The sequence below is a fragment of the Lepidochelys kempii genome, chromosome 6 (genome assembly GCF_965140265.1).
Source record: "Lepidochelys kempii isolate rLepKem1 chromosome 6, rLepKem1.hap2, whole genome shotgun sequence".
Taxonomy (NCBI): Eukaryota; Metazoa; Chordata; order Testudines; family Cheloniidae; genus Lepidochelys; species Lepidochelys kempii.
Genome location: NC_133261.1, coordinates 130,644,648 through 130,672,407, shown reverse-complemented (window position 1 = coordinate 130,672,407; position 27,760 = coordinate 130,644,648). Strand labels below are relative to the sequence as shown.

The 27,760-nt window shown below is 41.3% G+C and overlaps 1 protein-coding gene across 6 annotated transcripts in view; it reads right to left on the bottom strand.

Annotated features, from left to right (window-relative positions):
- Window positions 1-27,760, bottom strand: part of MDGA2 (MAM domain containing glycosylphosphatidylinositol anchor 2) — a 664,067-nt gene that overhangs the window by 130,402 nt on the left and 505,905 nt on the right. For 5 of the 6 annotated variants that reach the window (XM_073350233.1, XM_073350236.1, XM_073350237.1 and 2 more), the window contains one exon: window positions 11,405-11,674. In XM_073350233.1, coding sequence (XP_073206334.1) covers window positions 11,405-11,674 — 270 coding nt within the window. The remainder of the gene's footprint in view (window positions 1-11,404; window positions 11,675-27,760) is intronic. The other variant, XM_073350235.1, reaches the window with a different exon arrangement.

Genomic DNA, 27,760 nt, shown 5'->3' with positions numbered 1-27,760 from the left:
TTGTTGTCTTTATTGTTACAAACATACTTGCTGACAGATGTTTTTAAATAAATTACCAAAATTATTGAAACTGGTGTGAATATATTGTGTTATTTTGACAAATAAAATATGAAGAATTTCAAAACATTGCATACAGAATTTTTAATTTTTTGGCACAGAATTCTGGGAGTAAATAGATCCAGGATTTCTGTTAGTATGCATGCCAAAGAGACACACAAAATAATATATGTTCACTCTAATGTGATAATGAATTTAAGAAATAAGAGAAACAAAGGGGGAGTGGCATGTATATTGGCATCAGAGAGCTCTTTATTGTTTAGTAACAGCATTAATTCATGCCTCCTGTTAGTGATATTGATTGCTCTCAGGATCATCGAGGACAATTCCCTTCTCCACAGCAGTGCAGAAGAAGCCCTCATGGAGTAGAATTCTACAGTATCTATGGGGTGAGCTCTCTACTACAAATAAGATGACAAAGTTCTACCATAGCTGGGGGTCTCCTCCGCTGCAGAGGAGCTGGCAGGACAGGGCCTTTTGCCATTATTATACTTATTAATCATAGTTTATTTGGGTGGGAACTGACATACACAAAGTGTATGAAAACCTAAAGCAACAATTTCAGTGGGATCTCAGTCTAAACCCTGATACACTTAAGCAATGACACCCTACATACAGTATATAAATCCGATGCCACTCTGCCATTTAACATTCTTGTGAGAGTATGTAAAATATGCCAAATCCATCTCCAAGTTGAATTAAACAGTGGGTTGTCATTCAGGAGATGTAGACATCAAGCTGGAGAAGCAGCTGATGCTCCAGTCAAACACTGGTGGCCTGATTTTTCAAAAATGCTGAGTGTTCACAAGTCCCACTTAAGTCAGGGGGCTCTGCACATGACCAGCACCTTTGAAACTCAGACGGCTGATCTTACTGGCACTGAGACGTAAAGAAGAAAACTCCTCCTCCTCCACTTTTGCATGGCTTAAAAGCAAATTTCAAAAACAGAAGTCAATGAGATACCATCTTTGCTCGAGCTGTAAATCTGTAAATCACAGCAAGGAGATGAAAATTCAACCAAAGGCTCTCAATAATATGACGGAAGAGAAGAAGATAAAGAGCAAAAGGAATCAGACTTTGGACTCAACCGTGCAGTATGGCAGATTTCAAAAGGAGAACTGGGAGAAAATTGTCCATTAAGGCAAACTATCTGAGTATGTCTTGATAGATTAGAATGCAGTCAGTGAGTGAACCTGGGGTCAAACTACAAGCAGTATCTTAACAGTTCAAGAAAATGTCACAGCTAATTGTAAGGTACATGAAATAATATCTGAAAGCAAAAAGAAAAGGAGTACTTGTGGCACACTCCTTTTCTTTTTGCGAATACAGACTAACACGGCTGTTACTCTGAAACCTATCTGAAAGCAGTAAGTGGGTTACTTCACTAAGATCCAATGCAAGTAGTCAATCAGAAGTGACCTGTAACAATGCAGTCATGAGATTATGAGCAACCTAGACACCAGATGAGAGTTAAAGGACCACTTTATTTTCAGAAAAATACCTGAATGATGGGCTAGCTGCAGGTTCTGTGAGTATTTAGACTTTTGTGGATAACTGTTACAAAATGAGTTAATACAGATTTAAAAATAGTCTGTCAGACACTAATTAAGAAAACAAGTCATTTGACTGAGAATCAGACAGGATGAGACAGATGATAGATTTTCTTGGAAGCAAAAACGAGATCATTAGAAGACCAAAACACCATAGATTCACATTAGAGCATAGGAACTTCTTTAGATTCATTTCAGACATCTTAAAATGGGAAGTCTGTTTTAAAAGTGAATCTTGAGTGATCTGTGGGATATACAATTGCAGAAGTTCTTTAAAGTAATTTGTCTTTTCATGTCTTCACTGTGATGAAACATTTGGATTGTTCTGACATTAAATGTGAGTTAAGCTGCACCAAGATGATAAAACAGCTAACAAATACCTCCGGGAAGAGCAAAAGCTAAAAAGCCCTGATTGAATTCACTCATAACACAGCACAAAGCATCAGAAGATTGGCACAGGATCCCTGCAACAGAGACCTACTTTGCAAAATCTTCACAATGAATTCCAATAATGGCCCTTGAGGCTACCATTTGCAGAGACAATTTGGGCTTCAAGATAAAGCGAGAAAAAACAAACAAACAGCAATGCCAAAGAAAGAATCTTTAGATTAATGTTAATGGCAACCAGCTAACAGATGTTACTCACGTCGCTTAACGCATTACTGGAAGGCACTCAGATACTACAGGGATGATTATGATATAAGAACCTATATAGAACAGAGCAGATCCTCACAGCAAACGTTAGAAACTACTGATGTGAAACCAAAATCCTAGCAATTAACATATGCCGAACTATGACAGATATCACTCAGAAAACACTGGAGCCAACAGACTAGGTCAAACCTTGGAGTTGCTGAAGTAATGAGTTTTGCCACTGACGTCAGTGGAACTGAATGACATCCTAATAAAACTGACAATTAAAAGTTTGGGAGAAAAATTGTTACATTTCTTAAAAAACATCAGAAAATTCAGTGAAGGGTAACTAACTATGGGGCATTTATGTAAGAGAAATTGAAGCTTGGTACTGTTCTTGGTGCTCCATATCTTCAGGAATGCCTGCAGTTCATCCAAAGAACATACCTTTCCCACATTGGCATGCTAAAGGATCATTGATTATTAGAGTTGCTATTCACCTGTGATGGTGTCTTAATCTCCTTCACATTCCAGAGACACCATCAGTTTAAAAACCACACTTCCGCCTGACATTTTTTTTACCTATGGTTGTTACAAGTAACATTTAAGATGATTAAAATGGAAACAGATTAGAGAGGAAAAAAATAAGATTTTTTTAATTGCACTTTGTGTTTAGACATTTTCATTGTTTCCCCCATATAAATCAGATATTTAGTCAGTTTCCCCATATCTTTACAAGCACCTTCCAACACATCAACAGGAGAGAGAAAAATATGGTTTTGAAATAGGAAAATATAACTGCCAATCCATTAAAAGGAGCTGGGGGAATTGGGGGATGATGTAGTACCTGAAACTACTTTTCGCTCTATTTTTGATACTGAGCAGATTTCAGGTTGATCGTGTCCTTTCAAATTGGGATCAGGCAAACAGAGAATGGTTTTATGTTTTTGAAGTACTGAGCTAACGGGTTACGGCTCAGTCCTGCAACCCATACATCTAAATAGTCCCTTTAATTAGCTCTTTATACATTAATGAAGTGAAAAAAAAGTTGGTAAGTTTTTCCACACTGATTTCAGCTCATCGGTTTACCTTTTGTCACTTCAGAGCTACTAGTCTTTAGAAATGTCTATCAGTAAATCAAAAGCACTGCAAACAGGAAGAGTCTGTCCCTTGTTCTGCCTTTCCTACTTTCGGTTTGCTATTGACAGATAATAGCAAATAGCAGATAATAATAATTGTGACCACATTCAACAGACACAGATTGCCAGAAATGTGACCTCGGTACCTGAAGGGAACTACTAAGGTGGGCTGGGATGGATTAACAGGAACCAGACATGTTTTAATTATTGAGGGACAGATTCAAATACCCTTGCTCAAGCTGAATAATAATTCTTCCTAGAGCTGTCCCAGGGACTACTCAATGTAAGCATATCATTATCTGGCCCTAAACACTTTGCACACACAAAATTAGCCAAAAAAAAAAATGGAAAAAGATGACTCTAAGTAAAACTATTGCAAATGAGAAATATAACAGGCTGGTTCTCCATGTTTCTGAACATTCAAGTCACCTTTCTTCTCTCCCGAGCAGCCAAAAGGCCTATAGCAAAGAGAGACTCCGACAGATCTGGCTATCTACCCAGTTGAGCTGCTGTAGTCTATCATAGTCAAATGGCATTTCATCAATGGCAAAAATAAAAGGCCAGTGTTTTAAGAGCAAAGGTTAATGTCAATTTCAGTGTTCTTTAGTCAAGTAATTCACCTTTCCCTTGTTGGGCCTTTCATTCCTTGATGCCTGAATTTGCATCATTTTATCCTCCTCCACTCCTGCCTCTTCCTGGGTTTTACTTCTCTCCTCTTTTACCAAGCCCCTCTCCATTCTTCATCCACCCTTTCCCTTCTTACTTCTCTTAGCCCCACTCTCTTTGATAGTCTTCACAAGAGCTCTCTCGGCAACATTAGAAACTAGAGCTACCATTACACATTCCATACAGTCAACGTCTAATTCAAGTAGCATTTAGCTGAATTATTTGGATCGAACACGAGCTGGGTTCCTGACGATCCCACTGGCAGAATGGGCCATGCTACCCTAGGAAGATAAATGCTGTCTGACATCGGTTTGGGATCATTTGCTCAAGCACATTCCTGAATCCTGAAACAAATCCTGATGCGGTCAAATAAGACTTTCTAAAATCTGTGACTTTCCTTGTTGCCTCATGTGGTCTTTTGAGAATTTGTAAGAAAAGAGCTGGGAAGTGAACGTTCTGGTTTTGCTGCAAACAATATATATTTCATGTTTCCCTGGCAAGACCCTACTCTAAATGGATCACACAATCTGAGATAACACAAATCAAAGAGACAGAATAGGTTTAACTCAGGTAATAACTCCATTAGAAACATACAACTCCAAACGCATACCAAATATTTTAAGATGGCGTCACAGGAGTGAGGTGTATAGTGGGTTTAATCAAATACAGTGCAATCACTCTGATACCACTTCAAGTCGATACTGCACGGCGCAGGTGCAGAGTGCTGTACAGATATAAGCACAAGGGTAAAATGTGATGAGTCCAGACTCTTAATAACCTGCTTTCTTAGAACAATGGAAGAAAGTCATGCAAAGGACTTGAAGTCCCCATGCAGAATGGAAGGGATATACCGACTGCTTGAAGTGGAATCCTACTCTGAAAGGAACAAGGTTAAAAAATGCTCCCTCGTTACCCAGCAGCTCTGCTCCCTGTGTATATTTAGTCATGTTGTTTTAATTTAGAAATGACAGTAAGTTTTCGCGGCTGTTGACTCCTGCCCTCCCTGCAGAACCAATACAGCCAAGAGGAACTGAGTCTGATTCTATCCCTCTTTGTGCAGCATTGACAGAAGTGTATATTAAGTCCCTGTCAGTTGCATCTACACATGTCCATTGAAGGAATAGGGGTGAACAGGTATCATGGAGGGCATATTTTGACAATAAGAAGTTCATACAGCTATTTCGAAGGGCCGAAGTAGGCCTGCAAAGCCATTATCAGTTGTGCAAATGACTGCCTCATCAGGGACTGAACAAGGGACTTCCAAAGCTAAAAGCATGAGCTGCAGCGGCTTGAACTGAAGAGCCAAGGCTCTATAGCTGGGGGACTCAAATAACGAATATTCTCTGTGCTGGTGCACGGAGGGGAACTTGTAACACACAGAGGGACTAGTAGGTTATAGAACAGCCCTGTAGCAGGGTAGACACCCGCTCCTGCCCTGAAGGGCTTAGAACAGCCCAGGAGAGGGCTGTGGCTGGGAACAAGAAGCCTGGGCTAACTGGGGAAGCAGCCGCAGCTGGGACACGCCCCAGTTAGGGCTCAGCTGGCCTTATAATTAGGCAGTGAGCCAGGAGCTGAGACACTCTTTCTCTCACCTTTGGAGAGGGAGGGACCTAACTGCAGGGAGCAGAGATTACCTAGATTGGAGCAGTGCTGGGGAAAGGCCAAGAGAGCTGGGGAGCTCCGGCCTGGAAAATCCCAGGCTGCGGCCTAGTGGAAGGCCAGGCAGATACTGGGGTTGCAAAGGGGGCAGCCCATGGGTAGGCCGAGGCAGCAGGTCCAAACCCCTCCTTGCCAGTGATGAGTGGCTTTTACCCTGCAGTCTGCCCCAGTGAGCGGGGGCTAGTTGGTGACTGGCAGTAGCCTTACACTGAGGCAAGGTGGGGATAGTGGGTTGTGGGGGAGCCTGAGAGACAGCAGGTGTACTGCCAGGGGGCAGCCACCCAGGAGACAAGGGTCACCGGGTCCGGCAGGGATGAGGGGCCAGCGGTAAGGCAGACCACCGGCCTGCAGAGGGCGCTCCGGAGCCTGGTGGGCTAATTCCCGACAAAGACCAGCAGGAGGCGCCGCAGGGGTCAGTCCACATGCTTACAAGCCCCAAGAAGAAAAGAACTCAGTTTGCCTCTGAGATCATATTTTTAAACTTCCAAAGCCTAATATTTTTAAAGACTTGACCAAGAAGCACTCTGAGCCACAGAGGGAGAGTTTTAATACATCTCCGAACACTGGGGAAGTTCCAGAGAACTGGCAAAACCTAATGTTTTGCCAATATTTTTAAAAGGTGAAAGGAATGACTCATGTAACTGTAGACCAATTGGTTTGGAATTAGTCCTGGGCAAAATCATGGAACGGCTGATCTGAGAGATGCAATCAGTAAAGAATGGAAGGATGGCAGCATAAAAATTCTCCATAAAATCAGTTTTAATAAAAAAATGTCAACTAGCTCTCATATTTATTTTTAAAGGCAACTATCCATGGATCCAGGCATTTCTATAAACTTTAAAAGGAAATAATGTGTGAAGGGGATTATTACAGAATATTATCTCCTTTATATTCATTTGATAATACACTACATACAAACCCCTATGTTAATTAAATGAATGTGAAGGTTGCAAGTCAAGCACACAAAAGTAAGGAAATGCCAGAGTAAAGGTTGGGATGGGATAATTTAGTCGGGGATTGGTCCTGCTTTGAGCAGGGGGTTGGACTAGATGACTTCCTGAGGCCCTTCCAACCCTGATAGTCTATGATTCTAAGGTTGCCTGCGCAACCTTAATTTCAGAGTCGTAACTTGGACAAATGTGGATGGATTTTCACAGGGATAGGAAACGGTACATCCCTGACATCAGGGCGACCCTGTGGCTCAGTTTCAAGTGCCTGCTACAATGCATGGAGTTGCTAGAGTTTCTCAACAAAATCATTTGAAGTATTTTTTAATGTATAAAACCAACATCATTTTCCCTAATTTTATGCTTGCAAATAACAACTGTTCTTGCTGAAAATTTCCCAAATAATTCAGCCTGAGGCAGACACCCAACATGGAAAATTTCAGTCCAATGGTCAAAGTTTGGCAAAGCCATAAGCAACTAAAACAGGGTCTTAAAATGTGAAGTGTCAGGTAACCTTGAGCATAGGCAGCAGAACCTGTAGTGCTAATAATATTTCATATTTCAGTGCTAGTCCTACAAATGTATAATTATAACAACAGTCCATTTGCCATCATGGAACTATTTGACTGAGTAATGAATTTCAGAAGACTCAGAGGCCATTCCAGCTCCCCCTGTCTGCCTATGGAAGGTCTCTTTGAGGTGAAATTCATACACTACCACAGAAGTAGCTGGACGTGGGGAGGCGTGCAGGTGGTGAGCAATCTGTGCAGCATGGAGTCCCACTTCCCACCCACCACCTTTGTGGAAATGAAGGGGTGGGAGAGCTTAAGCCATAGGTAAGGCTACTCCATGGATCCCTTCCCTCCACTTCTGCCACACGGGGAAGGGTGAGGTGTGTAAGGCCTTGCAAATCCTGAACATTTTTCTCAATGACTTGGATCAGAATATAAAATCATCACTGATACAGTTGGTAGATGACACAAAAATTGGGGGAATGATAACTAATGAAGAGGTCAGATCACTGCTACAAAACAATTTGGATTTCTTGGTAAGCTGGGCACAAGGAAACAATATATGTTTTAATATGGGCAAATGTAAACATCTTGGAACAAAGAATGAAGCCCACACTTACCGGATGGGGGACTCTATCCTGGGAAGCATGACTCTACACAATTTGTGGGTCATGGTGGATAATTAACTGAACATGATCTCCCAGTGCAACATGGTAGCCAAAAGGGCAAATGACAGGTTTCAGAGTAACAGCCGTGTTAGTCTGTATACGCAAAAAGAAAAGGAGTACTTGTGGCACCTTAGAGACTAACCAATTTATTTGAGCATGAGCTTTCGTGAGCTACAGCTCACTTCATCGGATGCATATCGTGGTCCTTGGATCTATAAACAGGAGAATCTTGAGCAGGTACAGGAAGTTTCTATATTTCTGTACTTGGCACGGGTGTGACTGCTGCTCAAATACTGTGCCCACTTCTCGTGTTAACAGTTTCAGGAAGGATGTTGATAAATTGGAGAGGGTTTGGAGAAGAGCCATGAGAATAACCAAAGGATTAGAAAACATGTCTCATAGTCAGAGAATCGAGGAGCTCAATCTATTTAGCTTAACAAAAAGAAAGTTAAGGAGTGATTTGATCACAGTCCCTACATGAGGAACAAATATTTGACAATGGGCTCTTCAATCTAGCAGTTAAAGGAGTAACACAATCTAGTGACTGGAAGTTGAAGCTGGCAAAATCAGAATGCAAATAAGGTGTACATTTGTAACAATGAGAGTAATTAACTATTGAAATAATTTAACGAGGGCTATGGTGGATTCTGTATCAGTGGCAATTGTTAAATCATGACTAGATATTTCTCACCAAGATCTGCTCTAGGAATTTTTGTGGGAGCAGTTCTCTTGCCTGTGCTACACTAGATGATCACAATGGCCCCTTCTGGGATTGGAATCTTCTCTAGCCACTGGGTTCTGGAGCATTTCAGCAGCCTTAGGACAGTGGAAGGGAAGGTGTCTTTGTCGGGACACCTCTTGTGCATCTGTCTAATGCTCAGCTTGGCTATCCAGGCCAGACACTGTAGTCAGGAACTACACAGTTCAGGAGATCTTGCACACACAGAAAAATATCTCCTACTGAATTGAATGAGAGTTGAACAAAGTCTTCTGAATGTGGCCTTACATCAAGAAGTCTGCCATTTACCTCTTCCCACACGTTCCACAACACTACATGCAGTAATTCTCATCTGCTGATTACACTTCATAACTGAGCATTCAAACAGTTTTTCCACATACATGAGGGCTCATAAACATTCAGTAATATTCATGTCATTTTTCTGTATTCAAGCATTTTGTCAATTTTCTTTCAGTCTCTGCTGAATCTTAATTGCACCATATAATGCCTGAAAATTGCTTTCCATTGATCTTCACTTACGATGTGTGATGTCAAAGACTTTGAGATAAATATAGAATATTTTCATTTGTGAATGTTAAAATTTATCTTCATTTTGCACATGATTTGTGGTTTTTCTAAAGGACACTGAGATCATATTATCTGACTCATACCGGTGAAACTGGAGTAATTAATTTTTTGTTTTCCACAAAATTTGTTTGTTTTTCTCAAATTTGGCTCAAAAATATAAGTTTAGTAAAATTGAATTTTACAAATTCTAAGATCAATATTAATATTTCCACATATGTTTTTAATTCCGTAAGTTTTTTTCCCTGAGCGCATGCATTTTCCTCTACAGTCTTTGCAACTCAAACATTGTGGCATTGTGTTACTGTATGAGAATTTAAAAATAAAATTGACTAGAAATGGACCAGTCTGATTATCATTGTTCAAACTGACTCTGAGAGACAAGCACCCTGCTGTCAGATTCCTGCAGTGGTTTCCAAAACAATGGGGTTTTGCTGTAAGATGTGAGCTAATTTCTTTGAATTCACGCTCTGTAAAAAATTCTATCAGGCTTCAATCATTTCTTCGCTCCCCTCCCCACTTTCTTTCTCTCCAATCCTGGAAACTTCATCTGCCTTGTTGAGATCTAGAAGCAGAATATGTCCCCTTGGCTGCAATTTGTCTCTTGATATGAGAGTAGGGTTTTGACCGCACACCACTAAAAGGCATATTTACCAACCGTGAACATGCAGGCTTTAACCTGAAAGACTGAGAAAAGCATAGAGGTCACATCAGAAGATGTTATGTTCCTGTTTTTAATAACACTACAAGAACTAAATACACATAATGGTACAGATAAAAAAGTGATGTAGCACACAGTGGGATGGATAGTACATCATAAAACTATTTCATTGCTAATTTCAGTTAGGTTCCTTGTTTTGTCACGGTAATAAATCACACCGAGGCTACACAGATTACCCCAATCTCAGCAAAATAATTGCCTTAGAATAGCTTTCCACAATCCTGGGTCCAAAGAGTGATGAACAATAAATTGGATTGCATTGACTCATTTGAGGAAATGGACTTTTTCTCGTGTTTCCTTCCAAGCCACCTGTGGATTAAACATCAATGCTTGCGAACCACAGTCATTTCAAAAACATAGAGTCACTGGTAAAAACTGCCTTCATTTAGAATCAAAATAGACAGGCCAACCTAAAGCTTGATTAAATTTTATGAGGACCACAGACATCATTCATTGAAGTATTCACCAAGTCACTTTTGCATGGCATGTTAAGATCCATGGTGCCAACACTAAGAAAAAGATGTCAGGCAGCACTTGTTAAAAGAAAACAACAAAATTTCTTTAAACACTTTGGAGTCTTCTTGGTCTTGATTCTTCTACCACCATATTCAACATCTGTTGACTACGGGGGCTGAATTTTGAGATAAATCTTGTCACTCCTTTATTTTTAAGATTTGCGAGGCAGGTTTAACCATGATACACAATGATCGCTTCATTATGGGCACAATCCTGGAAGTATTTACTGCCAGGCATAGTGCTAACTGCCAACATAAATCAGGCCATGAGGTCGTATGGGGATCAGGCCCTCGAAGAGGAAGAATACTTTCAATGGCAACTAATTTCCAACTGAAAAAGAACCAAGACTTTTATTTCTGATAAATGCTTTACAGCCCCATCCTATGGTTGAGGCTGAATATTAAAGACATGTTATAAACTCAAGTTGAAGTTTAGTACATTAATTATGTGATTGGCTAGACTAAAGCTGAGGCCGTAAATCACATCCGACTTTGTGGTACTGCATCGCTGAATCAAACTCTCTATGTATGTCTTTTAATGAGAGATCCAGATTTCAAACCCTCACTGTACAAGAGTTTTTTGCATCGTGAGTTTTGGTTAGGACCCATCCCTTCTTTTAACCTATCTTAAGCCAATGAGAAAGTCAGGATTGATTGTAAAGTTTGTCGTCAGTTTGCTCTCCCAGCAATGCCTTATGTCACAGTCTTGACCACAAACGTCTGCAGACATAATGAAGGATATTTGATTTGTACCTTAATGAGACCAATGGCAGCAATTTTTGTCCTTGCACCAATGAAACATGCTTAATAACCTACTTCATTACCAACCTTGCTTTAATTCAAGCATTAGGCATTAAGTCACCTAATGTGTGTTACCAGAGATGCAAATCTTATGTTAAAAATAAACCCATTGGAGCAGCCATGGTATTACTGTGGGACACACATGGATACTCAAAATGCTTTTGTTCTCATTCTCTCTGCTAGAAAACACCATTTTGCAGGAAAACTCATTACCAGCACCTTGGAAAGCTTACCTGTAACAAGGAAGCTGCATCGGCCTGCCCCGGCTTCATTTATGATGTTACAATTATAAATCCCATAACTGTCCCTGGAAAGGCTGCTCACTATGTACTCTGTAGAATCGTGAGCATCAAACTGACCAGTCCGCAGCAACTTGTTGCCTAGTCTCCACTCATATGTCAGAACCCGAGTTGGATACGCTCTCAGCACCCGGCAACTCATAGTGATGCTTCGACCCTGGCCCTGTCGAATCTCCAGAAACGTTGGTTCCACAGCAGGAGGATCTGTAGGAGACAGATTATTAGAGAAGATAAGCCACAAAAACAACATGAGTATGGCAAATAATGATAACATGTCCCCAGAAGGGTTACAATACGGTGAATCTACCTTGTGTCCATGAGATTAGAGATGGATACCCATCAATGGGAACATTGGTTAAAAAAAGTAACACATCCAGAGTACTATATTGCAATGTTTTTTAGTTGATGTCCATTAGCGGAGATAAAACTTAATTTTACAGACAGCTACAGTGTTCTGGTTTTTTGTTTGTTTTTTTTAAAGGAGAGGAGGAGACACAACAGGAATTATTCCTTCACGAGATATACTGGGATTGGATTGCAATGGAGAATAGGGGCCCTCCAGGGTGATGGAGACCTACAACAGCTATAGGACCATGAACTCAGAGAAGAGACAAAAAATTGGACATGAATGGAGTTCAGATTGTTTGAAAAACCTACTACTTTGATGTTTGTATTCCCAGACGGTGAGCCTCCTTGCAGGGTGCCAGGACTACAATGAGAAACATGGTATAAGAACCTGAACAAAATAGAATAGGGGTGATACCCTGGTACAAAACTCAGCACCTTCTTCCTTTGCAGTGGCTGAGGGGGATATGAGATAATTTGGTAAGGTTCTCACCAGGGTATTGCCTCCAGGAAACCAGGTGGGCAGTCCTGTTCTTGTCTTTTCCATCTACCTGTTTAGTTGGTTTAGTCCCCCAGGTAGCAGAAGCCTGGTAGTTTTCCCATACCCTGATCTGAAATACTATTTAAAGCTATTTAGATTTGCAATTTAGCACTTTGTCAGACTTTGACGTTAATGGAATAAAAAATATGTAAAAACTGATATGCTTTAAATTTCCACTGGCTTTCTAATTGCAAGGCAGAAGTATTTTTTTCAAAATCAATACTTTTTGGAAAAAATGGGTTGATTCTGACAAAATGTTATTTGAATACAAATGAAATGTTTCAATAATGTTGAAACACCCCATTCTGACATTAAAGGAATGGAATGTTTTGTTTCACAATGACTTTTTGAAATCAAATTGTTTTTATATAAAACATTAAAACAATTTACAATGGTCAAAATCAAACCAAAAATATTTCTTTTTATAGGTTTTATTTTTTTTTGCACAAAAATTTAAAATCTTATGGTTTTCATTTCATCTTTGAATGAAAAAAAAAAATTGCCACTGTAGAATTTCCCAGGAAAAGAAAATCTGGTTTTTGCTCTGCTCTAGCCAGAACTTTCTGAGTGGCTCTCTAGATCAGAGAAATCGGAGTACAAAAGGGGAAGACATTTGGTGGTGGATAAGCACAGTTTTAGAGAAAACTCTTAAAAGCTGTGTGTCATCGTTATGCTCCTTTCAGACCAATAAAGAGAAGAAACCTGGAAAGGCTCCTACTCCAGAAGCACACGAGAAATCTACATATCACTATTAAAAGGACTGTCTAATAGGTCTAACTTTCAGAGCCAACCCTAGGTACAGTTATTACATACTGCATGAAACCTAGCTTACTCATTCCAAACCCGTCAAGACTCCCAACAGAGAAACTGCTCTCCCGTATGAAGCTTTCCTTCTGTGTGACGGGTATTAATGGGGTAGAACTTTCATTCAAGGAACTGCCTGTTGAGAAGTGAAGACTTTTGCGGTTGTGTTTGAAACCATGCAGTACAAGAGGCTTTGAATGGTGTGATAAAAGAGTGTACAGTCTATGGAGCACAGAAAGTTACAGATCACTCCTATTTCTCGGGAGGCTGATTAAACTCTCTTTCTCTGTCCCTCTCTCTCTTTCTTTTCCTTTTTTTTTTTTGGTGCTTTCCAAAAGTCCTAAGGCAGATTTCATCCCATGGTAAATGTCCTGTCTTTAAAGGATAAAGTAAAATGTAAAACCTTTAAAAATAAACCAAACCTCTCAAAGTGAGCTGTTTAATGGACTGTAAAGCAGCCTTACATCAAGGAATTTTTAGTAGACACTGGCTATGGCTGCAGCCATTAAAGGCCCTGCAATGCAGCCACTCTAGGACTAAAATTTTCATCAGGTAGGATTTATCTGCACTGTATGGCACATTTCAAATTGTTCAATGTTAATAAGTAAAAGTCTTGCTGTGATAATGATATTAGGTTACTGTGGAATGGAGCTGAGTGAAAACTGGGACTTTGGTCCGGTGGGAAATTTTGATATTTCAACCTTTGCTTTTGCTCTGATGAAAATAAGAATGGGGATATGAGACACCTAAACTACAACTCCCATGAGGCAACGTGGCAGCTTAGGCAGATGCCAGTTTGACAATAAACTGCTTCAGTTTGATTGGATGACTATACATGTTTCAATTCAAACTGACCCCAAACTAAAACAAATATTTCATTTAATTTTTCCCCTCGAATTTTTAAATTTTGCTGAACCTGCATTTCCCATTGAAAAAAATCCTTTAGCCAGAAAATAGCTACTGGAGAAAAATCTTTACCGAGTGTGTTTTGTTGTTAAAATGTTACTATCATACAGCAGCATCTGATCCAAAACATATTGTTCTTAGATTCTTCATAGATTTTACCTTATTGAGCAGAGATCCCAATAACCTTCAAATTGTTGGCATTGAACCCAGGCATGATGTAAACTGAAAATGGTACCACTACTAGGGTGACCAGACAGCAAATGTGAAAAATCGGGACGGGGGTTGGAGGTAATAGAAGCCTATATAAGAAAAATAGTCCCAAATCAGGACTGTCCCTATAAAATTGGGACATCTGGTCCTACCCACACAAATAGGAACTGCACCTCCAATGGTAAGGCGATGCTAATTGCCTGCCGCTTAAAGACGACTCATAACGAGCATACTTTAAATGAAACTAAACCTTGTAGCATACCAGTTTCAGACAACATTTGTTACAGGCGATGGCATTCAGCTGTTGTACTTCATGCCTGTGTAACAATCAGCAAGACGTTTTTCAAATGATTGTAAGTATCTTGAAAGTCATAGGGAGGGAAAAGCATCTCTGGTGTGAAGGAAAATACATGGGCAGAGATGGTCATGCAAAGCAGAAGAATTTTGTTCATAGTATGTTGAGGTAGCAGAAGTTAACTCTGAGACAGCCACCTCTACATAGGTGCTCGGATGAACAGACAGAGCACAGATGGATCTGCACATCCATGATGCCAAACCCAATCCTCCTGTGCATGCCCTGTCCCTTTCCATCTTTTGTGGCCCTCCAGTTCTACTACCTCTGGGGCCCCTATACTGCTGGCAGCTAGGTTTAGACCTTCATCAACAGACTAGAGCAGCAGTTATCACACTGCGGCTCGGGACCCCAAAGTGGGTCACGACCCCATTTTAATGGGGTCAGCAGGCTGGCATAGACTTACTGGGGCCCTGGGCCAAAGCGAAAGCCCAAGCCTGAGTGCTTCAGCCCTGGGCGACGGGGCTAAGCTTACGGGTGCCCTGCCTGGGGCTGAAGCCCTAGGGATTCGGCTTTGGGTCTCTGACCTGGGGCAGTGGGGCTTTGGCTTTGGCCCCCCTGCCAGGGTGGTAGGGCTTGGGTGGGCTCAGGCTTCAGTACCCCCTCCTGGGGTCCTGTAGTAATTGTTATTGTCAGAAGGTGGTGGAATCTCCTTCCTTAGATATTTTTAAGGTCAGGCTTGACAAAGCCCTGGTTGGGATGATTTAGTTGGGGATTGGTCCTGCTTTGAGCAGGGGGTTGGACTAGATGACCTCCTGAGGTCCCTTCCAACCCTGATAGTCTTCTATGATTCTATGAAGGGGTTGCAGTGTAATGAACCTAGTAGAAGAACTGCTGAATTAGAGATGAATTAGGCCAGATCCTCAGCTGGTGCAGTGACTTCCACGGCGCTATACAGCTGAGGAAGTTTCCTGTTAAGTGTTCCAAAGAACATAAAGCTTCTAAAACAGCAAAATCCCTAAATCCTTACCCTGATCTTGTTTCCAACCTCTTCCTATTAGTGTTTTATGTGTACAGAAAACTTGTAACAGTTAGACAGGTAGATACACTGTATAGCTGCAGGCAAGGCCATATTCAGTATAGTGAGTGGAGATCATAGAATCATAGAATATCAGGGTTGGAAGGGACCCCTGAAGGTCATCTAGTCCAACCCCCTGCTCAAAGCAGGACCAATTCCCAGTTAAATCATCCCAGCCAGGGCTTTGTCAAGCCTGACCTTAAAAACCTCTAAGGAAGGAGATTCTACCACCTCCCTAGGTAACGCATTCCAGTGTTTCACCACTCTCATAGTGAAAAAGATTTCCCTAATATCCAATCTAAACCTCCCCAACTGCAACTTGAGACCATTACTCCTTGTTCTGTCATCTGCTACCATTGAGAACAGTCTAGAGCCATCCTCTTTGGAACCCCCTTTCAGGTAGTTGAAAGCAGCTATCAAATCCCCCCTCATTCTTCTCTTCTGCAGGCTAAACAATCCCAGCTCCCTCAGCCTCTCCTCATAAGTCATGTGTTCTAGACCCCTAATCATTTTTGTTGCCCTTCGCTGGACTATCTCCAATTTATCCACATCCTTCTTGTAGTGTGGGGCCCAAAACTGGACACAGTACTCCAGATGAGGCCTCACCAATGTCGAATAGAGGGGAACGATCACGTCCCTCGATCTGCTCGCTATGCCCCTACTTATACATCCCAAAATGCCATTGGCCTTCTTGGCAACAAGGGCACACTGCTGACTCATATCCAGCTTCTCGTCCACTGTCACCCCTAGGTCCTTTTCCGCAGAACTGCTGCCTAGCCATTCGGTCCCTAGTCTGTAGCGGTGCATTGGATTCTTCCATCCTAAGTGCAGGACCCTGCACTTATCCTTATTGAACCTCATCAGATTTCTTTTGGCCCAATCCTCCAATTTGTCTAGGTCCTTCTGTATCCTATCCCTCCCCTCCAGCGTATCTACCACTCCTCCCTGTTTAGTATCATCCGCAAATTTGCTGAGAGTGCAATCCACACCATCCTCCAGATCATTTATGAAGATATTGAACAATACCGGCCCCAGGACCGACCTTTGGGGCACTCCACTTGATACCGGCTGCCAACTAGACATGGAGCCATTGATCACTATCCGTTGAGCCCGACAATCTAGCCAGCTTTCTACCCACCTTATAGTGCATTCATCCAGCCCATACTTCCTTAACTTGCTGACAAGAATACTGTGGGAGACCGTGTCAAAAGCTTTGCTAAAGTCAGGAAACAATACATCCACTGCTTTCCCTTCATCCACAGAACCAGTAATCTCATCATAAAAGGCAATTAGATTAGTCAGGCATGACCTTCCCTTGGTGAATCCATGCTGGCTGTTCCTGATCACTTTCCTCTCATGCAAGTGCTTCAGGATTGATTCTTTGAGGACCTGCTCCATGATTTTTCCAGGGACTGAGGTGAGGCTGACTGGCCTGTAGTTCCCAGGATCCTCCTTCTTCCCTTTTTTAAAGATTGGCACTACATTAGCCTTTTTCCAGTCATCCGGGACTTCCCCCGTTCGCCACGAGTTTTCAAAGATAATGGCCAATGGCTCTGCAATCACAGCCGCCAATTCCTTCAGCACTCTCGGATGCAACTCGTCCGGCCCCATGGACTTGTGCATGTCCAGCTTTTCTAAATAGTCCCTAACCACCTCTATCTCCACAGAGGGCTGGCCATCTCTTCACCATTTTGTGATGCCCAGCGCAGCAGTCTGGGAGCTGACCTTGTTTGTGAAGACAGAGGGAAAAAAAGCATTGAGTACATTAGCTTTTTCCACATCCTCTGTCACTAGGTTGCCTCCCTCATTCAGTAAGGGGCCCACACTTTCCTTGGCTTTCTTCTTGTTGCCAACATACCTGAAGAAACCCTTCTTGTTACTCTTGACATCTCTCGCTAGCTGCAGCTCCAGGTGCGATTTGGCCCTCCTGATATCATTCCTACATGCCCGAGCAATATTTTTATACTCTTCCCTGGTCATATGTCCAACCTTACACTTCTTGTAAGCTTCTTTTTTATGCTTAAGATCCGCTAGGATTTCACCATTAAGCCAAGCTGGCCGCCTGCCATATTTACTATTCTTTCGACTCATTGGGATGGTTTGTCCCTGTAACCTCAACAGGGATTCCTTGAAATACAGCCAGAAACCCTTCAACTATTCAGTTTGCCATTGGAGAATGCAGGCTGGTTTCAAAACCTACCTGATTTCCTGCCAGCTCATTTGCCTGGCTCCTCATCAGCTCACCTGGCAGGTATCTGGGGAGCCAAGGATTCCAGTCTTACAGCTCACTGGTAAGCTATCCGGTGGGCTGATGAGGAGCCAATCCTGTGGAAGCTCTGGGAATGCTGGCGCCCAAGCTCTGAGGTTCCAGCTCCGCTGCACTCCCAGAGCTCTTATGCATCGGGCTCCTCTTCAGCCTGCTGGGTGGCACTTCCTATTGAAGCAAAACATTCCAGTGTTTCTAAACCAACAGTTTTCAGATTCTGTTTCACAAAGAATTTTGCATTTTTTGGCTTTTGTTCCCAATAAGAAAATAACTAAGTTTTGAAATTCTGAAATCCGCCACTAAACGGAATTGCTGTTCTCTGCAAAGCTCTAACAGTGAGAGAGTTTACAATAGATTCTGATGGTATAGTTGCCAGAGCGTCTCTCCAAATAGGGGTGGGCAAAAAGTATCTGGTCATGTTATTGCAACAACTTTGTGATCTGTGTATTCAGGTCAACAAGGTAAGGCCCTCATCCCCCATCCACTTCCCTTCCCCCAGCAACATTGGGTAGGGAAGAAGGGGTAATTGGGGCTACCTTAGATTCCAACGTTCCTTCCCCCCCCCAACCAAATACCTTGTTGTTCACAGAGTGAATAGTAATTTGCATTGGTTCCTCCTCATATTATTTGAAGCTTTGTCCCCTCACCCCACAACCCACTACAAGGCAGGTAGCATGTGATCTGGGAAGTTCCTGTAGGAACTATGAGTTCATGGGATGCAACGAGATGGAGGTGCGGACAAGATGAGTGACATCCTTGTGGATGCACCTTAGCTCTGGAGGATTCCAAATTCTCAGGGAAATCATAGGGAACCAAAAATTTGGGGGGGAGGGGTGAAACTCCACCATATCTTCTGCGTCAAAGAAGCTCTCACTCCTGATAGAAGAATGCCATAGAAAATTCCACAAGTTTAAGTTAAGAATTCTCACTCCCTACCCCAGATAACGTCCGCATAGGGGCAAATATGGGGTATTTACTCTCATGAGATATTTGCCTTTTAAATAAACGTTTGTTTGTTTAAAAAAGGCAAAAGATCTTTAAATAATGAGCCTCAAACTCAGCATCACCCGACTATACCTATTGATTGGAAGAAATAACCACCTCAGAACACTCATTCATTATTTATTTTATCTTTTCAGGTAATAACAGTTGTAGCTTGCATTAAAAAAAGGTAAAAAGCAACAATGAACACCACAGTCAGGATGGAGACCTGTTGTGTTAATTTCAAAGTCATAAACAGGCCCAGAGAGTCAAATGTGTTAACATAACCCTGTCCCTGTACAACACTAAAGATTTAACATTACTTGGGGTGAGAGGGCTTGGTCTGCTTAGTTCCATGGCAACAACCACTATTAAAAATGTATTCAACCTTTTATAAAGGACACAGAGAAAAAGGAAAAAAAAAACAATTGTTACAACAGGCCAGAGCTTGCAGTAGAATCTAGGTGAGGACCTTTGACAAGATATGACAAATCCTCAGCTGTTTCAGGATAAAATGGCCTTGTATAAAACTTCAACTGGAGATGTTCATGGCCAGGAGGAAACTTATTACCTTGTGGTATAGGACTTATACACATATCTGACTCACTTGCATTATTTGTACCCGCATTTCAGAATTCTAGCCTCTCTGAAAAAAACATTTAAGGAGAAATTGCAAAGGAAGTACACTTCACTCTCTCAAACAATTATCCTTGGGAGACAGACATTCTAGTGTTACAACAGAAGTTATATGAATGTTCGTGAGTCTAAGTACCATTGCATCATAATGATTATAACCAGGAAAATTTTAAGGCTCTCTAATTTAGACGGCAAGCAGAATGCCAAAAAAGTTTTTTTTTACCAGGTAACTGCTTTTCACTGTACGTTCTGTATCAAGGCAGTCCCTGACTGTAGTAGGTTTTTCTAATGAAATAATATCCCATTCAATGAATTTATCTAGATTTTTGTGGCCATGAGTGGTGACTCCTCCCTGTTAATTTGGTTTCTCCAGGTTCTTCTATGTCAGCCTAGGCAAGAGTATGTACTCCTGTCTCCTGGTAGGCTGAGACAGGAAGGAATAAGAACTGTGATATCATTTCTCTTGGAGGTCACTTTTCAGCTGGTTCATCTAGTAGGAACCTTATATCAACAATAAATGCCCCTACAGTGGAGAATTATCCCCAAGCCTTAATATGGAGTAAACCCTGGTGGGATGTCTGGGCTGGTATAAGAGGATTCAGAAAAAAAACAAATCAATGGATGGGAAATTATTTTTCATCAATGTCCCCCTATATCAGCCCAGAAAAGTGGGCCTTCAACAGCAATACCTGATAGTAATAGCTAGCAGATCTATCTAGATACAAGATCCTACCAAACCCACCTCCCAAATTCAGCAATGGATGAAGCTGCACGAAACCCCGGGAGAGCATTATGTATAAAACTAGTGGAAGTGCCTTCAGACACTGAGTCCACTAGACTGACATTCCTCTCCTGGAGCCACCAGTCTTTAATTATACTAATAGCCACGCTTGGGGTCACTCATATCTTTTTTGCTATCCAAAGACAAAATAAGTGATCTGGCCGTCTCATCACTTAAGTCTGTCCCAGTCAAATCCTTCTATCAATCTGTGTATCTCAAGGTTTTTCTACTTCACCTGACTTCAGGCTAAGGTTTTTTCCTTCTCGTCATCGTATCCACTTTGAATATGTCCATGTCAGTGATATCTGAGTATTTTCTAGCAACTGGGCAAAAATTGGGTACAGCTCTCTCTATATTATTTGCAATTAGAATTCCAGTTTTGCTTTTCCATGACGAATAACAGAGTAATGGGTGATGTGGATCTGTGATGGAAAATATTATATTCCTAAATTTGGGGAAGACCAATAAGCATTTGGTTTTTGCTACTGATGTTGCTTTGCAGTGTTTAAAATGCTGGTGATGTGGGGACAAATTTAAACAAGTGCTGTTTCCAATAACTGACGGAAACATGTTGTAAATTACTCTGTTGCCTGAGGGATAGGCAGTGGAAAAGTCAATCATTCTAGCATCACTTAAAAGGCCATTTTTTTCACTTACTGATGGAATGTTTGCCTGTGTAGATAAGTTAGGTGTTGTATTTGTATGATGCTTAATAATGAAGGTCAATTGCTTTTACAGTAGAACCACAGAGTTACGAACTCCTTGGGAATGGAGGTTGCTTGTAACTCTGAAATGTTTGTGACTCTGAACGAAATGTTATGGTTGGTCTTTCAAAAGTTTACAACTGAACAATTGACTTAAGACAGCTCTGGAACAGAAGAAAAATGTTGCTTTTACCCATCTTCATTTAAATGAAACAAGCACAGAAACAGTTTCCTTACCTTGTCAAATCTTTCTTTAAAAAACTTTCCCTTTATTATTTTAGTAGCTTATGTTTAACACAGACCTGTACTGAACTTGCTTTTTTTGTAAAAAGAAAAGGAGTACTTGTGTACTCCTTTTCTTTTTGCGAATACAGACTAACACGGCTGTTACTCTGAAACCTGCTTTTTTTGTGTGTTTGTGCCACTGCCCCATTATGCACTTTCGGTTCCAAATGAGGTGTGTGGTTGACCGGTCAGTTCGTAACTCTGGTATTTATAACTCCGAGGTTCTACTGTATTTCTTTTATTTTTGTGTCTGTGTTTGGGTCTACAAATATACTGGGATGTGGGAAGAAGACTTCAGGAATTTCTTGATACCTACATATGTGTGTGTGAGTGTTTGTCTGTACATACACACAGAAAATGTATATTACATATACAACTTTTCCACATTTGATCTGTACCTATAGTCTGATCTGCAAAAAAGTTTGTAAGCAATTCTGCTTAGGTGAGTAATCCCACCGGCTTCTTTGGCAAAGTTGCTCACCTGTATTAGCAGGCTCAAGCAGTAGGAGGGGAGGGATGGCTATCTCTTAGATCCCATTGTTAAACTGAAACATTTACAACAAAGTGCAAAACTACAGGAAACTCACCTGGTGTCATGTTTCCTTACAACCTCAGATCCTGTTTACAGAAAGGTCAAGCAAAGTTCAGATGCCTTTCAAGTGAACCTGGGCCAATTTAGGGTTGTATATCAAAGTCGTACCAAAACACGGATCTTCCATGATTGTGATGCACAGCACAGCTAGGTGAAATGCAGCAATTGGAAGACTCTGAATTTGGGGTTTGAAGGGAGAAAATTCAGGATTTTAATCTAAGAAGGGGCCATTTTGATCATCTTATCTGACCTGCTGTATAATACAAGGCACAGAATGTAACACAATAAAACCAAATCTCTTAACAGGAACCTGCAGTAATACCCTCAGCGTGCCTCCTCATCAGGTCTGGATCATGCACTGACACGCAGATCCTGCACTGAGCTGCTGGACTAATTACGGTGAAAGCCTCATTGACCCGCACAGAAGGAAATATTCTCAGAAAGCCTTTGACAACTCCAACCCCTTGTATCCAGTTAGCCCGAGCCCTCCTCTTCCTCCAACAGCTCTTCATGGGTGGCTTAGAAAAAGCTGCACTGGAAATTTCCTAGCTCCTGATTTAGCCTCTTTAACAGGGAAAAAAAGTCTTCAAAGCTACAGCCCAGCTGTCTGTGAGAAGCAGCTGGAGGAGGAGCAGCTGGGCTGAGAGAAGGGAGTTGAAAGCACATCCAGCTCCATCAGCTGCTGACTTTTAGGCATTTGTATAAACGCTGACCTGGGAGTGTTAAACAGCTCCCGATCCAGCTCCTGTAAAACAAACTGCACGTTAAAGATGCTGATGACAAGGGAAGCACTGAGGAAAGTGACTGGGAGCAGATGGCAGGTCTGCCTTTGACATCCCTTCCTGCCAGCCACACTCAGTTGTGCTTCCTTGATGACTGAGCCACTGAGAAAAACTAAGGGCTAGACTGCACCAAGCCATGCCTACCTATGCAAAAAAGGTTAGATGATTTTCCCAAGGTTACGGAAGACATCACTGTCAGAGCTGAGATTAGAACGCAGGAATTCCTGGTTTCCTACTCTGGCTATGGCAATCATAAAGAACAATTAGGGGAAATAAATACGGCATTTTTAAAGGGAGGTTAATTTTTAGTCACATCCCAAACAGATCAAAGATTCTAAGGATGTTGAAAAATTGGAGAGGCTGCGGAAAAGAGAGACAAAAAAATGATTTGGGGTCTAAAGAAAATGACTGACAATGAGAGATTTAAGGAGCTTAATCTATTTAGTTTATCAGGGGAAAAAAAGACTGAAAGGTGACTCGATTACAGTGTATAAGTGTCTTCACAGGGAGTCAATACTGGGTACTAAATGGCTCTTTATTCTAGCAGAGAAAGACAGAACAAGAACCAATACATGGATTTGAAACAACACAAATCCAAATTAGAAATAAGGCACAGATTATTAAGTGAGGGTGATTCGTCAATCGAACAAACTGCCAAGGGAAGCGGTGGATTCTCCATCTCTTAATGTCTTCAAGTCAAGACTGGATGCCTTTCTGGAAAATGTTTTCATCCAAACACAAGTTATTGGTGATATTTAATGGCCTCTGTTATACAGAGTTGAGTAGATGATCTAGTGGTCCCATCTGACCTTTAATCTATGAATCAATAATGTTCATGATCTCCATGAAAATAGTGCCAACAACTTTCCAGTGGAAGCTAGAATGCTGGAAATCTCAAACCCAGATTCTAAACCTCTTTCACGAATGTTCATTAAACAAAAATTAAAAGGAATACTTGTGGCACCTCAGAGACTAACAAATTTATTTGAGCATAAGCTTTCGTGAGCTACAGCTCACTTCCACTGAATGCATCCGATGAAGTGAGCTGTAGCTTACGAAAGCTTATGCTCAAATAAATTGGTTAGTCTGTAAGGTGCCACAAGTACACCTGTTCTTTTTGCGAATACAGACTAACACGGCTGCTACTCTGAAACCTGTCATTAAACAAAAATTGTAATTAAAAAGACACACTTGCAAACATATTTTAAAAAATAATACCAAACAGTTCTGAAGCTTTACATTTAAAAAAAAAATAACTGTCAATAATAAAAGGAGTACTTGTGGCACCTTAGAGACTAACCAATTTATTTGAGCATGAGCTTTCGTGAGCTACAGCTCACTTCCACTGAATGCATCTGATGAAGTGAGCTGTAGCTTACGAAAGCTTATGCTCAAATAAATTGGTTAGTCTCTAAGGTGCCACAAGTCCTCCTGTTCTTTTTGCAAAGACAGACTAACACGGCTGTTGCTCTGAAACCTGTCAATAATAAACTTCCTTTGGTGACTGTTTATCAATTAAATGGAAATTTATTCTGAAGCAAATTACAGCTCGTTTTTATCCACAGCAATCTATTATTTTCCCATTTAGCAAAACACACTTTCTAAAATTCCAAACTATGAGAATAGGTGCCTACTGTAGACTTGTTTATCATTTTGTACTGCAGGCAAGGTATTTTATCTTGCGATTATTATGTGTGAGTAGAATGGTGGTAAATTAGATGCCTTTCTGAATCACATCTTTGATACCTAGAGATAATTAGGACAGGCAGGATTTTTCCTATGCCAGTGAACCTGAATACCTGCACGAGCAGTGTTCTCAGTCATATCCTATGAATTATATCATTTGTATCTGAAAAACACTCGGCAGAGAAATAAAAAATAAACTTCCCGACTGCAATGTATTCTTACCTATTTGCGCAGGTTTCTAAGTACTGAGATTATTCCTTAGGCAGACAACTTTTTAACACACTGGGTCAGATCCACACCAAACGTTCATTGGCAAAGCTCCATTGACTTCGATGGAGCAACATCTATATATGCCAGCTGATGGCATGCCACAATGCTTTTTATATATGTATTTATTTATTTTGCAAATAGGCAGGAGATAACGGTCAGTGACCATGCTGTGGTCCTGCACAGAGGTGATTGGAAAAGGCAAAAATACTTTGTGTGAAACACGTGCAACATTTTTGGTGACAATTTTTCACTACTCTATGAACTGGCCAGAAAATGGGGGGTGGGGGGGATGAAAAAAGAAAAAAACAAAACCTTTCATCTGAATTGTGATATTTAATACAATTTCTACTAGCTCTTCTCCTGTGCACGTTTTATTAGATTGCCAACATGTTTCACATTGAAAACTGACAACTTACACATTAAAACTTGTCGGCAGGTGTGCTGAGAGCCCTGTTTGTTATGCTGATCAACCCTGTCTCATTGTTTCCTTCTGCTCCCGAATCTGTCTGTGTCCACTTGTTGTCTTTGACTCAGAATGTAAGCTCTTTGCGACAGAGGCCGTCTTTTTGTTCCATGTTTGTACTGAGCCTAATACAATGGGGTCCCCTTGAGCACTAGGGCATGCAGGTGCTGTGTTAGACTAATACAAATACATTTATTTTTAGTCTAGAAATGCACAGCACTGGCAGTTCTGACATTAAAAAAAAAATGCCAGAAGCTCAGATAACTAAGATTTTTAGTTAGAGAATGGTCAGTGTTTGCAGTATTCATGGGACTGTAATTCCTCTAGCAGGTAAGGGCAGTTCAGTTACTGAATTAACCATATTTACTTATTTTAGCTTAAAGTGGCAAGTTTACGGGCTCCCCCACAGTGAGAGGGCCTAGCTAGAGAGCAGTCAGCTAATGATACTCCACTTCTATTTTCTAACTATTTCATCCACTCCACTTGAGGTTGCGAGGAACAGGACAAAAAGATTTTGTGGGAAGGCAGAAGAGCAGTGACGGAGGTTTGAAAACCAAGGATGCCGCAAAAGAGCGTTAGTGGTGACAAATACAGCTTGTAGACCCAGGGGCCCACGAGGAGAGAGACGGGCCTTTGAAGCCTAACGGCCTCCACAATTCACACTGAAAATCCAGTTCGTGGATACAAATGTCAGCCTTGGGATGTTGCAAACTATTCACTGTGCCTGTTCTGTTTGCTGTGTCTCATGGTCATACGGCCCTGTTTCTGCCCCTGGACATGACGACAGACTTTTTGAGACCAGTGAACAACAAACTGCAAACACCACATGTAAGTCTGAACTTTCACAAGATTAATTATTCATGCTAAAATGTGGAAGTATTTTGAAATTCACAAATATTCTAAGGAATAAAGCAGAGATCATCCAAACACAAACAACCAGTGTCACCACATGAATAACTCTGGAGCAAAGCTGACTTCTTTATTTGCTAAAACATCCACCCAACATGGTTTTATTTGACCAGCTCACTCAAGAATATGATTTTAAATAATGTAAAAAATTATTTAAAGAACCATGGAATATGTATAATTTATCTTCTTTCTAAACAATCTACTCCATTGCTCATGTTTTATGTATTCTGCTTCCATACTTCATATTCTGGGAAAAGCATTTGCGTAGCAGAAGTATATTGTATAAAATAATAACAAACCATTTTCTTCTAACTTCCCTCATGACAAGACTAGCCAAACAAGTTAAAAATTAGTATTATGTTGCCCAGTTCTCCACTGTCCTGTGCCCATGTAATTTATACCAGTGCAAAGCGATGGCAAAGGGGATGCAGAATGCTACCATTCCGATGTAGGAGACCAATACCCAATTTGCCTGGGTGGATATGACTACACAAGAGTGGCAATGGAGATGCAGACCCATAGTTTCTTAGCCTACTGGCAAGTGTCACCATATGCTGAAAAGCAAGGCTATTACCTCTGATAAGCAACAGGGAGCTCAAGACACTTACACTGGAATACTGCTTTTTATGATTGTTGGGTATTATCATTATTCATGATTTGTATTACCATAGCACCGAGGAGGCCTAGTCACAGAACAGGATCCCATTGTGCTAGGTACAAACAGAATGAAAAGACGGTCCCTGGCCCCAAGAGCTTACAATCTAAGTATATGAAAAGAGACAACACACGGATACAGCCAGACCCAATGCAAGAGTGCAAGGAACCAGTGAGTCGATATTGGTCAGCATGACCGGTAACGGTCTCAACACACCAACAGCCTAACCATTGTCAAGTTTCTTGTAAGCATTACAGCAAAGGATTTAAGTAGGGTTTTGAATGAAGACTCTGAGGTAGTTTTGTGGATGTTTACATGGAGATCCTCCAAAGCATGAGATGCATGATGGGATAAAACACAAAGGGGCCTGTCTGAAAATTTAATAAGCGGGCGATGGAGTATGGTGTCTTAGGCTGAACAGAGGAGGGAGTGGACAGCTCAGTGGTGAATGAGAGCTGATAGTCAGGGTGGGGATAAGGCCTTGAAAGTGAAGACAGGCAGCTTGTGTTTGATGCAATAGGGACAGGGGAAACAGCAGAGGATACACGGGTTCCAACATGGCCAGTGTTGGCAGTGAGACATCTCGCAAATTGCCAATTTGTTACTAAAACATTTTTTTCGAATATTTCCTGTTTTCTGTATGTGGTTGGGATGAGGAGCAGGAAGGAGCACAGTTTGTGCTTAAGGCACATGGCGAGATGCACTGAATCCTGCATAGAGTGCGCCTGAGCCTATTTGGGAACCTAGCTGTACAAACGTATGGATTGCGGCTGACTGTATGAAGTTATTATGAAGTGTTCGGATGACAGCTGCTACTGTCACAAATGCCTCTCTGCATGTATCTTTACCAAGCTGCAAACTCCATTTTGAATGTGTAGCCTTTTACCTTCTCTATTGCCTGTTGGCCTCCCTGTTGGAAATTCCAAAGGAATACCAACGAGTCGTTGACGTGAAGTGCTCTGCCGCTGAAAGGAAAGAGCTCTAAAAACCAGGAGAACCAGTTTAGCAGAGGAGAGGTGGCTTTGGCAACGAAGTCCGATCGAATTGGGTCTTCTGCCATTTTGTCTCCAGATCAAGAGGAGAGAGAAGCAACCCAGCTTCGAG